This window comes from Lontra canadensis, unplaced genomic scaffold, assembly GCF_010015895.1.
Source record: "Lontra canadensis isolate GAN:19392208 unplaced genomic scaffold, GSC_riverotter_1.0 scaffold69, whole genome shotgun sequence".
NCBI lineage: Eukaryota > Metazoa > Chordata > Mammalia > Carnivora > Mustelidae > Lontra > Lontra canadensis.
This window is the reverse complement of record NW_022631063.1, coordinates 8,022,277-8,036,185: the sequence shown is the minus strand read 5'-3', so window position 1 is coordinate 8,036,185 and position 13,909 is coordinate 8,022,277. Positions and strand designations below refer to the sequence as shown.

The window sequence follows — 13,909 nt, the reverse complement described above, 5'->3', positions numbered from 1 at the left end:
TGGAACTCAATTCCCAACAAAGGAGCAAGTAGGATGATGTGGGCGAATTCAGAGCTCAGCCTTACAGAAGCAAACATGCCTCCTCCATGCTTTTTCTTTCCCATTATTGATGGCTGGACCTCCCAACAACCCAGCCTCCCACACAGTTGTCTAGGATTCCTGACACCAATGACTGCATGGAACAAAGTTGTTCTGCAACATGAACCTCTCACTTTTAAATTCTTCCATAAGGGACCACTGATCTTCTTTGTTCTTTAAGCCACTTTTAGCCATTTACCCTAATACCAGTTCTAAATTCAGGTATGTTCTTTCTTCAAAGTGAAAGAAGAGATGTTTCCTTTACCACTTTTGAATATAGCTTTTATGAAATAGTTATCAGGGACACTGAACATTTTAAAGTTAAATAATGGAGTACAGATTAATGAATGAGGTCGGGAAATACTCTGACTCACTAGAAATTATCTGTGATATTGTGATATAATAAAAACATACATTTGGTCTTCATACTGATTTCTCGCACAAGAGCTAAACAACCCATGGAATTATGAGTAACAGGTGTTAAAGGAGTATCCTCTTATTCACAATAAGCCCCTCAACCGTAACTGAGTTTGTGCCAATGAAGTAACTCTCGGGGAATGGGGCCGGTTGCTAGAGACCACACATGTGGGTTGGAATTTTTAGCTGAACCATGGACTTCCATGAGTGAATCACCAACTGACAATAACTTAATCATTTATTCCTGTGTAATGGAATAAATCTCTAATCGATGAGGTCCAGAATACTTTCAGGTTGTGAGAAGTGGTGAGAGAAGGTGGTACTCCCTTTCCCATTACCTTGCCCTATGCATCTTTTCCATTTGGCTATTCCTGAGTTGCATCCTTTATAATAAACCAGTAATACTAAGAAACTGTTTTCCCAAATTCTTTGAGTCCTTCTATCCAATTATTAAACTCAAGTTTGGGGTCCTGGAACTCTAAACCTCCCATTTTATAGCCACTTGGTCAGTAGGTGAACCCTAGGGCTTGCAATTAGTGTCGGAAGTGGGGACAATCTTGTGGAACTGAGCCCCTAACTTGTGTGATCTGATGTTAACTCCAGGTAGACAGTATCAGAAATGAACCAAATTGTAGGAGAATTGGTGTGAGGGGGAAAAAAACTCCATGCATTTTATGTCATATTGTGAGTAAATGTAGATTATCTAAGTCCTATTTTTATATTGAAAGTTAAATACATAAGTAGCATTAATGGTAAAAAAAAAAAAAAGTGTATTTACTTATTTAAGCATATGCATTTCCTGTAGGTGAGACAAATATGCAGCCAGGAAATTTCTGCATCTTATGCTTATAGATGGAGAAAAGTACTTCCACAAAATACACTCAAGTGAGAAACTTGATTTAGTACTATACATAGCAGCAAACTAATAGGAACTGTCATTAGACCATTGATAAAGGACTATTCCCAAAGTGAGCCTTCCACTGAACACAGACTGTAATAGTGACATCTGCTGGATACCTGATAATGCTACAAAGACAAATGAGGATTTTAAACCAGGCTTCTACTACAGATAAATACTGTTCTTCAACCTTCTAAATCAAAGGCAAGATGTCTTTTTTTGTGTGTCAAAAATCACTGTTTTAATCACACAACTGAAGACTGGCTAAGAAGAACATCTACTAAATGGGTTTTCTGGGACTCGTCTGGATTTAACATGACAGACCTCATTACCTTGATCAATACATCACCCATGGTAGAAGATAATCAGTAGTATGTTCATCTGAGGGATTATACCTCTCCTCCCCCACCACCCCCACACAGAACTTCTTGATCAAGCCTCTTCTTTTCTTCCTACACTAGCCTGATTTTTCACCTTCCTCACTTTGCTTATTTCCTCTTGCCTGGTCTCCAGCTATGCAGCCTTTCCTGGCATCCCTGCCTTTGCTACCAAATCTTGCTATGATGCTCTATCTTTTTATTTCTTAGGTTTCCAACTTACTATATGATAAACCAAAATAATGTCATTCAGGACAGGAAATACTATCAAGAAGATTAATGACTCCTCTAGCTGGTTTCCCAATTCATTGCTGGTGAGTATGAATGCGTTTTCACCAACAATCAGTAGAAGTGGGGTCTTTGCTGCTGCTGCTGCTGCTGCTTTCTTCTTCTTCTTTTTAAAGATTTTTTTAAAAGATTTATTTATTTGACAGAGAGAGAGAGAGAGAGCGCGTGCATAAGTATGGGGAGTGACAGGCAGAAGGAGGGGGAGAAACAAACTCCCTGTTGAGTAGGGAGCCCGAAGCAGGGCTCTATCCCAGACCCTGGGATCAAGACCTGAGCCATTTAGGTGCCCCTCCTTTTTTCTTAAAACAGAGACACTCTTTTCCCTGTTTTAGGTATTCTTTCAATAAAGTTGAGGCTAAGTAGAAAATTGAAAAGCACCTTGGTTTTCTGTTAGCCTGGAGCTGATTAAGGAAATTGCTCCTAGCATGGTTTACAGCCCTTTCATGGTAGTTGTTTCCCAACACCTTCCTAGGAACTGACCTGCCCTCTCAGTGTCTCTTTACCTTGTTTCCTTTTTATAGGTCTCTCTCTCTTTTTTTTTAAACCAATTCTGCCCTAAGTACATTAGATCCAATTAAAGGGTCTTCTCCCTTATGCGCTCTATCCCAACACCTATCTTCAGGTTCCTTTTCAAAGGCTCAGAATATTTGTATCTTGAAAGCCAATGACTGGTTTAAAAAATTTGGGGGGGTGTATATCAATCACACATCAATAAAGTAGTGTAAAAAAAAAGTCAATGCTAAGTCCTATTTTCTGTCATTAAGACATTGGAAATCCCCAATGTATATTTTCACATATAACCCTTCAGTTCTCTTCAGCAATACTCACCCAAATTCATCATTTATCTTGAAGAAAGGGAGAAAATTCTGCCCTAATCTCAAAACCTTCTCCTTAACCTCTTCATCTGTAGAAAATATCCAATGTTGACCATCATGCAGATAATCTACCAAAAATGTTTTCATGTAGTATTAAATATAAATATGTTATGATAATTCAAATACCAGTAAGACAAGCATAATATTAAGCAAAAATAATATGGTTGACTCAAAAAAAATAGGACTCCAAAAGCCTGGATCTTCATAATAGGGTTTTAGGTACAATCCCACCCCACCCCTCACCCCTGCCCGATCCCCTGCAAAGAGCCATCATTGCTAGTGGAAGTCTCCTTCTACCAGGGAGCCTTCTTTACAGTAAAGTCAGGGTCAAGTGTTCTTTCAGATACTTTTGGCTGGTGTCCCAGAATTAAAATTCATGCTCCCGAGTCCACACTGAGGTTTGTTACTCATAAAATTTTGCTGTAAGAGTTTGGGAGAATCTGAGTAATACTATGAACATTTCTGCAGGGAACTAATGACATTATAAGAAAGAAGGGTGACCATAATTTTGATTAAATTGACCAGTTCATTTAAGCTCTGTCTAGAAACGTCCCTCAGATAAACTTAAGAAAAGGTTCTGATACATCAGCTATTTGGCATCTGCTCCCTGACTACATTCTACTGAGTCTTTCTGAATTTAGCCAAACTATTTTGAGTTTATAAAGTGAATTGAGTGAATTCAGCAAAAAAAAGGTTGTCTGTAGAAACACAGACAAAGATATAACCAAAAAATTTAGAGAGATATGAGCCAGCCTCTTCCTTCTGTTTCCAAGGTTGCTAACTGACATAAGTTTATTTCCAGTATGAATTAATATGGGACATGGACATAAATGCATACATATACACTTAAATTCTGGTTATTCATTTTACAGTCCAGATCAGACAGAAATCAAGTATGTTTACCACTTTTTACATTTCTTTATTTTCATATTTATTCATGCATTCATTCATTTCTACTCCACTTTTCTTCCACAAGGGTTAGAGACCGCTTACTTCAAGGACACATATGTAACATATTTAATTTGTTTTGTTTTTAATTTTGTTTTCTTAAAATAGCATCTGTTTGATTACTATTTGCACTGTATTTCTATTATTAGAAAAGAGCCATTATAACCCTCTTTTAGAGCTAGGACCTATCTCTTCACAGTATTCTATAACTATCTTTACACTCATTGAAAGCAAAATATTTTTAAGATTTTTATTTCAGAGAAAGAGAATGTGCTTGCGCACAGGCAGGAAGAGGGGCAGAAGGAAGAGAGAGAGAGGGAGAGAATCTCAAGCAGACTCCACACTGAGCATGGAGCCTGACCTGGGGCTGGATCTCATGACCCTGAGATCATGACCTGAACCAAAATAAAGAGTCTGACACTTAACCACCTGAGCCACCCAGGCACCCAGAAAGCCAAATATTATTAACCTTACGGCTAACTCTCTATCCTTTTATCCTATACCCTTTTAAGGCAGTATGCCCCTGAACACTTTGGCATGACCTAGGTGACTTTAAATTGCTCTACTGCCATGTCCACCATGCTTGGACTCTTCTGGTGATGCATCTTGATAATAACCAGCTCCATAAATTAATAACCATAAAGGCCCTTTAATAAGGCTTGAACCTGTTTAATTGCTCTCCTCTAAGGAGCCAAGGGAAATACAGTTCTGTTTTTATCTGTCCTTTGGGATTTTCCACTGTCTGTCAGTCTAAAGTCAGTGGGAGGCCAAAAGAGAAAATTAACAGCTGCTTAGAAAAAAGGAAGGTATTATTATGACTAAAATCAGCCATGCTGGGGAGGGAAGGGCTGGCCAAACTCATTAGATTACAGAAGCAATCCTTTACCCAGAGTGGCTGTCCCAGGGTAACTGGAGTGTCTTGTAATCTAATCCCTTAAGATTTAACAATCTCACCTACCTCCTAATCATTCACCACCTTTGTTGGAAAAGCAAAAGAATCTGTGTATTTTGCCAAATTGATGGCATGAAGCCCAGAAACTATGGCATAAATGTATCACAGAATAATATTTGAACCTAGGGTTATAAATATCTTCTGTCACCCCTGGCATATATTTAATAGAGACAGCCTGTATCTAGAAAGATAAGAATAGTACAATACTTAGAGCTAGAGGTAGTAATGTGCATCTGTGTATCACAGAGAAGGAAGTGACTGCAAGAAAGTTGAAAAGCTTCAAATTAATTTGTTTTGGTGCACAAGGAACTACTAGCATAAATATATTTCTGTAGCTGGGTGTAACTTACATATCCCCATACTTCTATTACACAATTCACTTTAATGCCTGGCACAACCTCAACTCAAGAAAAGGGCAGTATTGCTTTGGTGTTTATCATAGCTATAGTGAACCGTGACAACGGGAACAATTTGCAGGTATGAGGCGGTTATGACAGTATTTCTACTTTAATATTCACCTGTGCATCTTGTTTAAAATCAGATTCTGGTTCAGCCATTCTTAGATTGGCCTGGGAGTCTACAAGTCTGCATTCCTTCTTTTTAGAGAGGGAGGACAGGGAGAGGCAGAGGGAGAGAAAATCTTAAGCAGACTCCACACCCAGCATGGAGTCCAACATGGGATTTGATCCCACGACCCTGAAATCATGACCTGAGCCAAAATCAAGAGTCAGACATTTAACTAACTGAGTCATCCAGGCACCGCCCCCCCTTTTATATTTTTGAGCCTGATTTTTTTTTTTTTCTTAAGATTTATGTATTTGTTTGAGAGAGAGAGCATGCAGGACAGAGAAGGGCAGAGGGAGAGAGAATCTCAAGCAAACTCCCCGCTGAGTGTGGAGTCCAACTTGGGGTTTGATTCCATGAGCCTAAGATCATGACCAGAGCTGAAATCAAAAGTCACACTTAATCGACTGAGCCATCCAGGTGCCCTGAGAGTCTGCATTTCTAACAAGCTCCCAGGTGAAGATTCTGAGGAGCAAGAACTTATACATGATCAGATGACGGGGGAAAAGAAAGGATCCTCCTCCAAGTTAGAACATTCACATCTTCACTCACATTGATCCAAGAATATGAACATTTGAGTTTCTTTTTCTCTTGGCAATCACTTACCTTGTCAGTGAACCCTATAATTCTGAAGCAATGCTGAATTGCTTCAAATTGTCTTCTGTAAGACTCCTTGTTAGTTATGTCATGTATCACCCTTCCAGCTTCATCGGCTATATACCTAAATGGGGTAGGACCAAATACAATGAGCATTGTGTTGGCAAATGGCCCCCGAATACCAGGCCATCACTGGGTTCCTTCTTCGCCAGGGCAATTCCCTTTCAGTCTAATAGTGAAGTGGAATAATGGCACACACAGCTGAGTAAAATGGCTATAGTTAAGTTTCTGAACTTTCTCGGAAATGAAAATGGTGAGACATAGTTCCCGCCATCTTATCCTGGGTATTTCAACTTAAGAGACTATCAGTATCCAGTTAGGAAAAACAGTTCCACTTATTTCTAAGTTTTCTCAAATGCTAGTTACACATTCATTAAAAATCAACAACTAAAACCCCTGACACTTACCTAGGAGGCTTTTCCTCAGGAAGTCTGAACTCAGAAAGTTTCTTCTGGTGATAAAGACCAGCATAAATGTAGTAAAATATGTGAAAATTTTTCTCTCCCCTGAAAAAGGGGGGAGGGGATATTATTAATAACATATTCTGCTTCTGCGCTTCAAGTAATTTATACCATTTCTGTTCTATGAAAAATATTATCCTGTGGCAAATTTACATTTCCAAATATGCAAATTAAATAGGCCACAACCCAATTATAGCATAGGAATAGTGATAGGATTAGTATAGTAATTGTCACAGTGTCACATTATTAAACACACTTATCTTTACACAGAAGGAGGTTTCAGAGAATGGAACATTCATATATAACAGCTCAGGTTACACATGTTTAGAGATCTTTCTAGTACAGCCCAAATGACTATGCCTCTGTGCCACTTACTTTCCATTTGTAGTCCACATTGTTTAAGAGACAACTATTATCCAGCTTAGAGAGCTATCAGCCAATCTCCCTATTTTACTGGGGCCCCAGAAAGAAGTGGGTCTCCAGTCCTATGGCAAGTTAGGAGCAGAATTGGTCCCAGAACTGAGATCTCCACTCTTTCAAAGCTATATTCTTTCAAAGTGGCATGCACCAGTCCCCTGGTCTCCTGCTGTCCACCCTCTTTTAGCCATCATGGCCAAGGTCCTTTCAGATCTGTGTTACTCTAAGTGTGGTCTGTGGATTGCTGTCAGTGTACATGTCTAGATATTTTATACCATGCGACATTGCCATGACATCCATGAGTATAATAATTTTTTGGATAATTCATTTCCATTATGTTTTACAAGGTATTAGTTCACAATGGATTGAGAAATTTTAAACTGGTCCTTTGGCATAGACAGTTTGAAAAAGCCCTGCTCTGGGTCCCTTTCCTTCCTCTGGAGGACAGTCTCTTTTGTTTATATCCCTAGGATTTGGCAAATCCTCACCTTGGCCAACTTAGCTCTATGGAAAGAAATCTTGTTTCTTTTCCTTGTTCTCTTCTGTGACATGGGCCCCACTCTTCCCTTCAGTTTCTCCTAGGTATTCTGGTCTTCCTTTGGTCATTTATTGTATCAAAGCTCTTCTCCTGTATTCTTACTCCTGTCCTATATTCTAGATGCCTCTGCTTGCCATTTCGTACTCATTTGTTCCCTCAACTAATAAATTTACCAAGTGCCAATCATGGTGGGATGGCACCATGGTGCCAGGAATACAAGACTAGGAGATTTCATACTTTCTGGAGCTTTCCTTCTAGTGACAGAGTTTGAGGAAACAAGGAAACCTGTGATGAGGGCTTTGAAACAAAAGGCTGAGACGAAGAACAGTGTTGGGGGATTAGGCCTACTTTTGTCAAGTCAGGAGAAGGACTCTCTAAGGAAATAACACTTAAGCCAAACACTGAAACATGAGAAGGGCCTGGAAAGAGCTACAGAAAAAAGGGAGAAAGCATTCCAAAGACAGGGAGCAACATATACACAAGGGCTCTGAGCATGATACCCACATAGAACAAATTAAAAAAAAAAAAAATAAAGCTAGTGAGAAGGGGGTGGGCAGTTGGGCAGGGCCAGCCCACACCAAGCCTTATTAGGCCATAATGAGGACCTTATTAATTAGGCAGTTAGAATTCTTTGAAGCATTTTAAACTGGACCGACATTGCACTGTAAGTATATGGCATGAGTAGATCCATGTTGAAAAAAGTACCTTCTAGCTGCAGGATGAAAACTAGACTATAAAAAGCCACGATGGATACAAGGAGACCAATCAGGAGGTCCAGGTGAGACAGCAAGTGACTTGGATAGGTAGCGATGATACTGATGATGGGGAACAAGGGTAAGCTTAAAGGTCTATTTTGAGGAATAAGTAAAAGAACATTCTGAGAGAATGAATGAAGGCAGTGAGGGAAAGGGATCTGGATTCTGCCTCCTAGGTATCTAACTTGAGCATCTAGTAACTATACATCTATTCACAGAGATGATAAAGCCCTTTTAGAGCTTTATGAATCAGTATGCCTGGTACAAATGCCACTTATTTTTTAAGCTCTGATAACAACATGCTGGCTTTGGCTGACCCATATTGGTCTTGCCTTCTTATAGTTTTTTTTTTGCAGATATTTCTAGTTCTCAATTCTTCTGAACATTGCCTACCAATATCCACCCCTAGCATAAATTCAATTTGGTTTTCTTCCCTGTATATATCTGGTTTGGCTAGGTTTGGTTGCAATAACAAACATCCCAAAAATGTTAATGGCTTAACAGAAGGTCACTTCTTGCTCAGAGTACATGTCCACTGAAGGCCAGCAAAGGGAAGGGGGCTGTGCTCATCATAGTCACTCATGGGCCCAGGCTTATGAAGCAGCCACCATCTCGCACTTTGCCGAGGGTCTTGCCATTAAACGCTCATTTGCTAGAACTGGTCATATGACCACATCCAACCGCAGCATACCTAAAAGGGAAATCCTGCATGTGCCTGGAAGGGAGCAGACAAGAAAGCTTAGGTGAAACAGGACCTTCACAAGCCCTATTTTCTTCCCTCATCCAATAACTTCAGTCTATTTTACCTCAGCACTGCTGTCGTATTGAATAAATTTAATAATCATAATGTTATGGTATATTAGATACCTATTATGTTTCAAATTCTATGTTTGGTATAAATCATATATCTCATTTGATTCTCATAATAGCTCTGTATGGGTGATTTTATTATGCCCTTTTTGCATATAAGGAAAGTAAGGTATAAGGATACTGTATTAAGTGACATATACAACAAATGACATAGCTGTGATTGGAACCCTCTTCATATTATCTTTGCAAAAGACCACTTTACATTTGTACCCAGAAAACTGTATTTTCCATTATGTCAGAGGTAGCTCCATAAACTTTAAAATCACCCTAATTTGGGGAGAAAGAAGGAAGGGACATCATAAAAATTAATCAAGAAGCCATAAGGAAGCTAAAATAACTCTCACTCTGTCTTTTTGTTCATTTGTTTAATTTGCACGCCAGCCCTATTTTGTGAGGAAACTGCAAATGTATGACAGAGGAGGACACTTGAGTTCTGACCCCAGAACAAGTGCTGTGGACTGTCCTTGCACAGTAGCTCTCAGATTCATCGACTTCTCTCCACCTCTCTCCACTGCTATGCTTTCAGTCCAGGCCAACATTCTGCCTCACAGGGATCTGGCAACAGACAGCCTCCTAATGGTCTCAACAGGATCCCTACTGCATCTCCAATCCATTCTCCCCACTGAAGCCAGAGCAGTCATTGGAAATGCAACTTGGGTTTTGTGACTCCTCTGCTTGAAAACATTAAATGGCTTCCTACTGCCTTTATTTTTCTTGAAGATGTTATTTATTTATTTGACAGAGACAGCGAGAGAGAGAGCACAAACACGGGGAGCAGCAGAAAGAGAGGGAGAAGTAGGCTCCCCACTAAGCAGGGAGCCTGATGCAGGGCTCAATCCCAGGACCCCGAGATCATGACCTGAGCCTAAGGCAGACACTTAACTGACTGAGCTCTTCTTAAAACAAAATCATTTTTTTTTTTCCTTTTCAATCTAGGGAAAAAAAGTAGTATGTGGAATATGACCAATGCTTTTTTTAATAGTTCAATTTTAAGGTATCTAGTGATTTTTCCTGAAGATGTATTTACTTATTTGAGAGGGAGAATGGGGGCAGGGGAGGGAGAGAGGGAGAGAGAGAGAGAGAATCTCAAGCAGATTCCATACCAAGTGTGGAGCCCAAAGCAGGGCTTGATCTCACAACTCTGAGATCGTGACCTGAGCTGAATGTTCAACCAGCTGTGCGACCCAGGTGCCCTGGTACCTAAGGATTTTTAGAAGTGTTCACAATGTTTTAAATTCTCCCTGGCATAACCAAAAAATGGGCATACTAATTCCAAAGTACTCCCACCCCAACCCTTGTACTTGGTCTGCAAATATCTTTTAGGTTAAAAATTATCACTTATCCTTTGCTTAAATAATTCCTTGTTCTTGGAAAGCCTGGGGGTGGGTTGGGGGGCATGGATGCTAAGAAAAAGGTGAAACGGGGCCATTAAGATGACCAAAGCCTCCTGGTCTATCTTGCAGAGCAAAAACAGAGTGAAAAAATCATGCACCTACACTGCCTGTTTTATAACTCTGGATTTTTCAAGGAGATACTCAGAGATTCTTGCCCCCATCACAGCTCCGGTTGGTGTAAACATCATTTCCAGATATTTTCCAAAACGGCTGGAATTGTCATTGATGGCAGTGCACGCATTTCCAAAGGCTTCCACCAGGGAGTTGACTTGCAGAATTTTCTCTCTCAAGGTCTGATTATTGGCCTGTGCCAAACAGACAACAGTCAAGAGGAGCTTCCTGAAATATGATCTTAGCAAAATTGCCAGGCACCCCCTCTTGCCCCCCGCAAATTCACATTATCCTTTTGGGAAGACCTTCACTTGGGGAAATTAGCATCAACCACCAGCACTGTTTTCTCAGACGAGCAACTCCCCAGGTGCACAGGTATCAGATGGGGCTAGATTAGGTTTTCAATTTTTACATCCAGTCTCACTTCACTTAAAATCCTTGACAGATAAAATGCATAAACAGTTTAGAAAGAGTTTTAAATAGAGAGATCCCATAACTTTTCTCTGTCATCCATTATAACGTTCAATAAACCTCATTTGTAGAAAATACTCCTTAAATTCTTAGTCTCATAATACACTAATTCTAAGAAACTGCTACGCTATTTTTAAGTCATTCCTTCAACGTCCATTTCACCAAGCTAAAAATTTCCATTCCCTTCAAGTTTTGCTCAAGATTTCTGTTTTCCAACCCTTTAATCGCCTTAGTGGCTTTCCCTGAGCCTGTTCCTAGTGTTTAACCACTTTTGCTACTTAATGGCTAAATATTTCTATTACATTGAAAACATAAAAAATTAATTGCTGATAATCTAGTAAATTCGTGCTGGCATTATTTTCCTCACTACGTGAAAGAGGGATGGCATGCTGACATCTTAAGAGGCCTTGCTATCAGGAAGTAAACATAATAAAGATGGAAGGTTCTTACATAACAACCAATAAAAACCAGTAGTTCCATCATTTATAAAATATGCAGTTACACTGGCAAGGATTCTAGCCATGACACATAAAACAGGTGGTCGATACCTTTCCCAAGAAAGTCAAATGCTGAACAATCAGGTGGGCACTTTCTGTCTTCCCAGAGCCACTTTCTCCACTGATGACAATGCACTGACACAGAAAAAGGAGTGAGAGTGAAGAATTCATAGCACAGGATGTTCAGGGATGGTTTTCATATAATATCCACCACTGTACACCTTCCTTTTGTTCACTGAATGATTTATTTAAGGAATCTTTCCATTTCCATACACTGAGAACTTCTTCAACCTTTTCACCACTGCTTGGTCCATTGTATGGATGTACCAGAGTCAATTTAACCAGTCTCGTATTGATGGGTACATAAGGAGTATACTGCAATGAATGACCCTATACTTAGGGCATTATATTTACATGCAGGCTCTTCTATAGAATAAATTCCTAGAAATGAGTTGCTGAAGTCAAGGATAAATACATTTATAAATAGGATAGGTAGTACCAAATTGCTTTCCTAAGGACTGGACCAATCCCCGAAAGTGCCTGTTCTCCTACAGCCTCACTAATAGGGAATGTTGGGTTTTTGCCAATCGAAAACGTAAGAGAACAGTTTTGGTCTCAAGACCAAGTGAGTTTTAACTTGCATTTATTTTATTATGAGTGAGGCTGAGATCTTTTCATATGTTTAAAGTTATTCATATTTTCTTTTTTGTGAACAGCCCATATCCTTTGCCTGTTTGTCTGGTTCACTCCTAGGGGCTCTTTATGTATCAAGAAGATTGGTGGGTGTGGTATAATAAAAAAAAACATATATTTGGTCTCTGTCTCTGGTTCCTGGCACAGAGCTCCTAAGACCCTTGGAACTTCCTGAATCATAGCAGCAGTAGGACCATCTTTTGTTAGTCACAAAAAAAGTCCCTTTCAACCAAACCTAACTGCTACCCAGGTGGTTCAACGTAGGGCCCAAGATAGCTTCCCAGTGGGTGCTGGTCACCAAAAAGACCAAATACACGATGAGAGAGTAGAAACTTTCAGCCCTATCACCCCAACTTCTAGGAAGGTGAGAGGGACTAGAGATTGACTGAGTCATAAAAATTCTTAAACGACAAGATTCAGAAAACTTCTGGTATGAACACTTTGAGAGGTTGGGAGGGGACATGCCCAAAGAAGGCATGGAAGCTTTGCACCACCCCTCTCCCCTATATCTTGCCCTGGATAATCTCTTCCGTTTGGCTGTTCCTGAGTTGTAACCTTTATACTAAGCCAATAAATTTAAGTAAAGTGTTTTCCTGAGTTCTGTGAGTTGTTCTAGTGAATTGTCAGACTTGAGGGCGGTTGTGGAAACCCCTGAATTTGTAGGCTGCGCAGAAGTACGGGTAGCCTGGGTACCCCTTTTGTGGCTGGCTTCTGAGATGGGGGCAGTCTTTGGGACTGAGCCCTGACCATGAGGGATCTGTGCTAACTCTGGGAAATGAGTATCAGAATTGAATGAATCAAACTGTTGGGCATCCAATTGCTGTTGGAAAATCGAAGAACCGGTTTGTGCTGGAAAAGACACAACCTTCAGTGTCAGAAAAAACCTAATGGGAAAACTTCTCAAATTTAGAAATACATGTGTCTCTCTCCACTGACTCCCTTTCTATGAAATCTACGGACACTACACAAGTCTTTGGGAAAGGTCGGAATGCAGAGAAGCCAAGTTTCTAACCTGAAAGTGAATCCATAGACTATTCTGTAACTCGCGCTGTTTAGTTTCATCTATTCCTTAACAAACCCAAAGCTGGGACTTCACAGATGTCAGAAAATTTACACACAGTAACTCTCTCGAGAAAATTTCTTACCCACCTTATTACTTGTATTTCAAACAGACTAAAGACACAAACGAAAATATACATAGTGAAAGTAAAGGAAGGGTTAAGGTTGGATATATCACCACCTTGAGTTGAAGTTTCCCCCAGAAAGGGAAGCTTTATGGGTGATCTTTGTAGTTAACTAGCATTGAATTTAAAATCTGTTCAGGCTCTACCAGATCCACCACAATTTCTCACCAGCTAAATGGTGTGGGGCTTGATCGGTTAACCTGTGCGCAATATTTCGTACAAAAAATATCAAACCATGAAAATTCCGAGACCTTAATAAGAAGGAATTTCATTTATGTCATTCTACATTCTGTTTTTATTTCAGTTGTAGTCATGTAATCAGGTTTGTGTTGGCTCTAGGTTCTCATATTCATAGTAGAAACACTTTTTACATTTTATCAGGGAAGATGAGTGTTTATGATGCCAATGCTTCATGTAACTCCAAAAGAATTTTCACGTTCTCTGGCTGCTGTAACTTTACCACC

At 39.8% G+C, this 13,909-nt stretch overlaps 1 protein-coding gene across 1 annotated transcript in view; it reads right to left on the bottom strand.

Moving 5' to 3' along the window:
* The window catches only part of MYO3B (myosin IIIB), a 224,515-nt gene that overhangs the window by 208,303 nt on the left and 2,303 nt on the right, over nt 1-13,909 (bottom strand). Inside the window, exons 4-6 of the mRNA XM_032880284.1 lie at nt 11,620-11,703; nt 10,592-10,794; nt 8,176-8,285 (exon numbers count right to left, since the gene is read on the bottom strand). Of these exons, the coding sequence (XP_032736175.1) occupies nt 8,176-8,285; nt 10,592-10,794; nt 11,620-11,703 (397 nt within the window). The remainder of the gene's footprint in view (nt 1-8,175; nt 8,286-10,591; nt 10,795-11,619; nt 11,704-13,909) is intronic.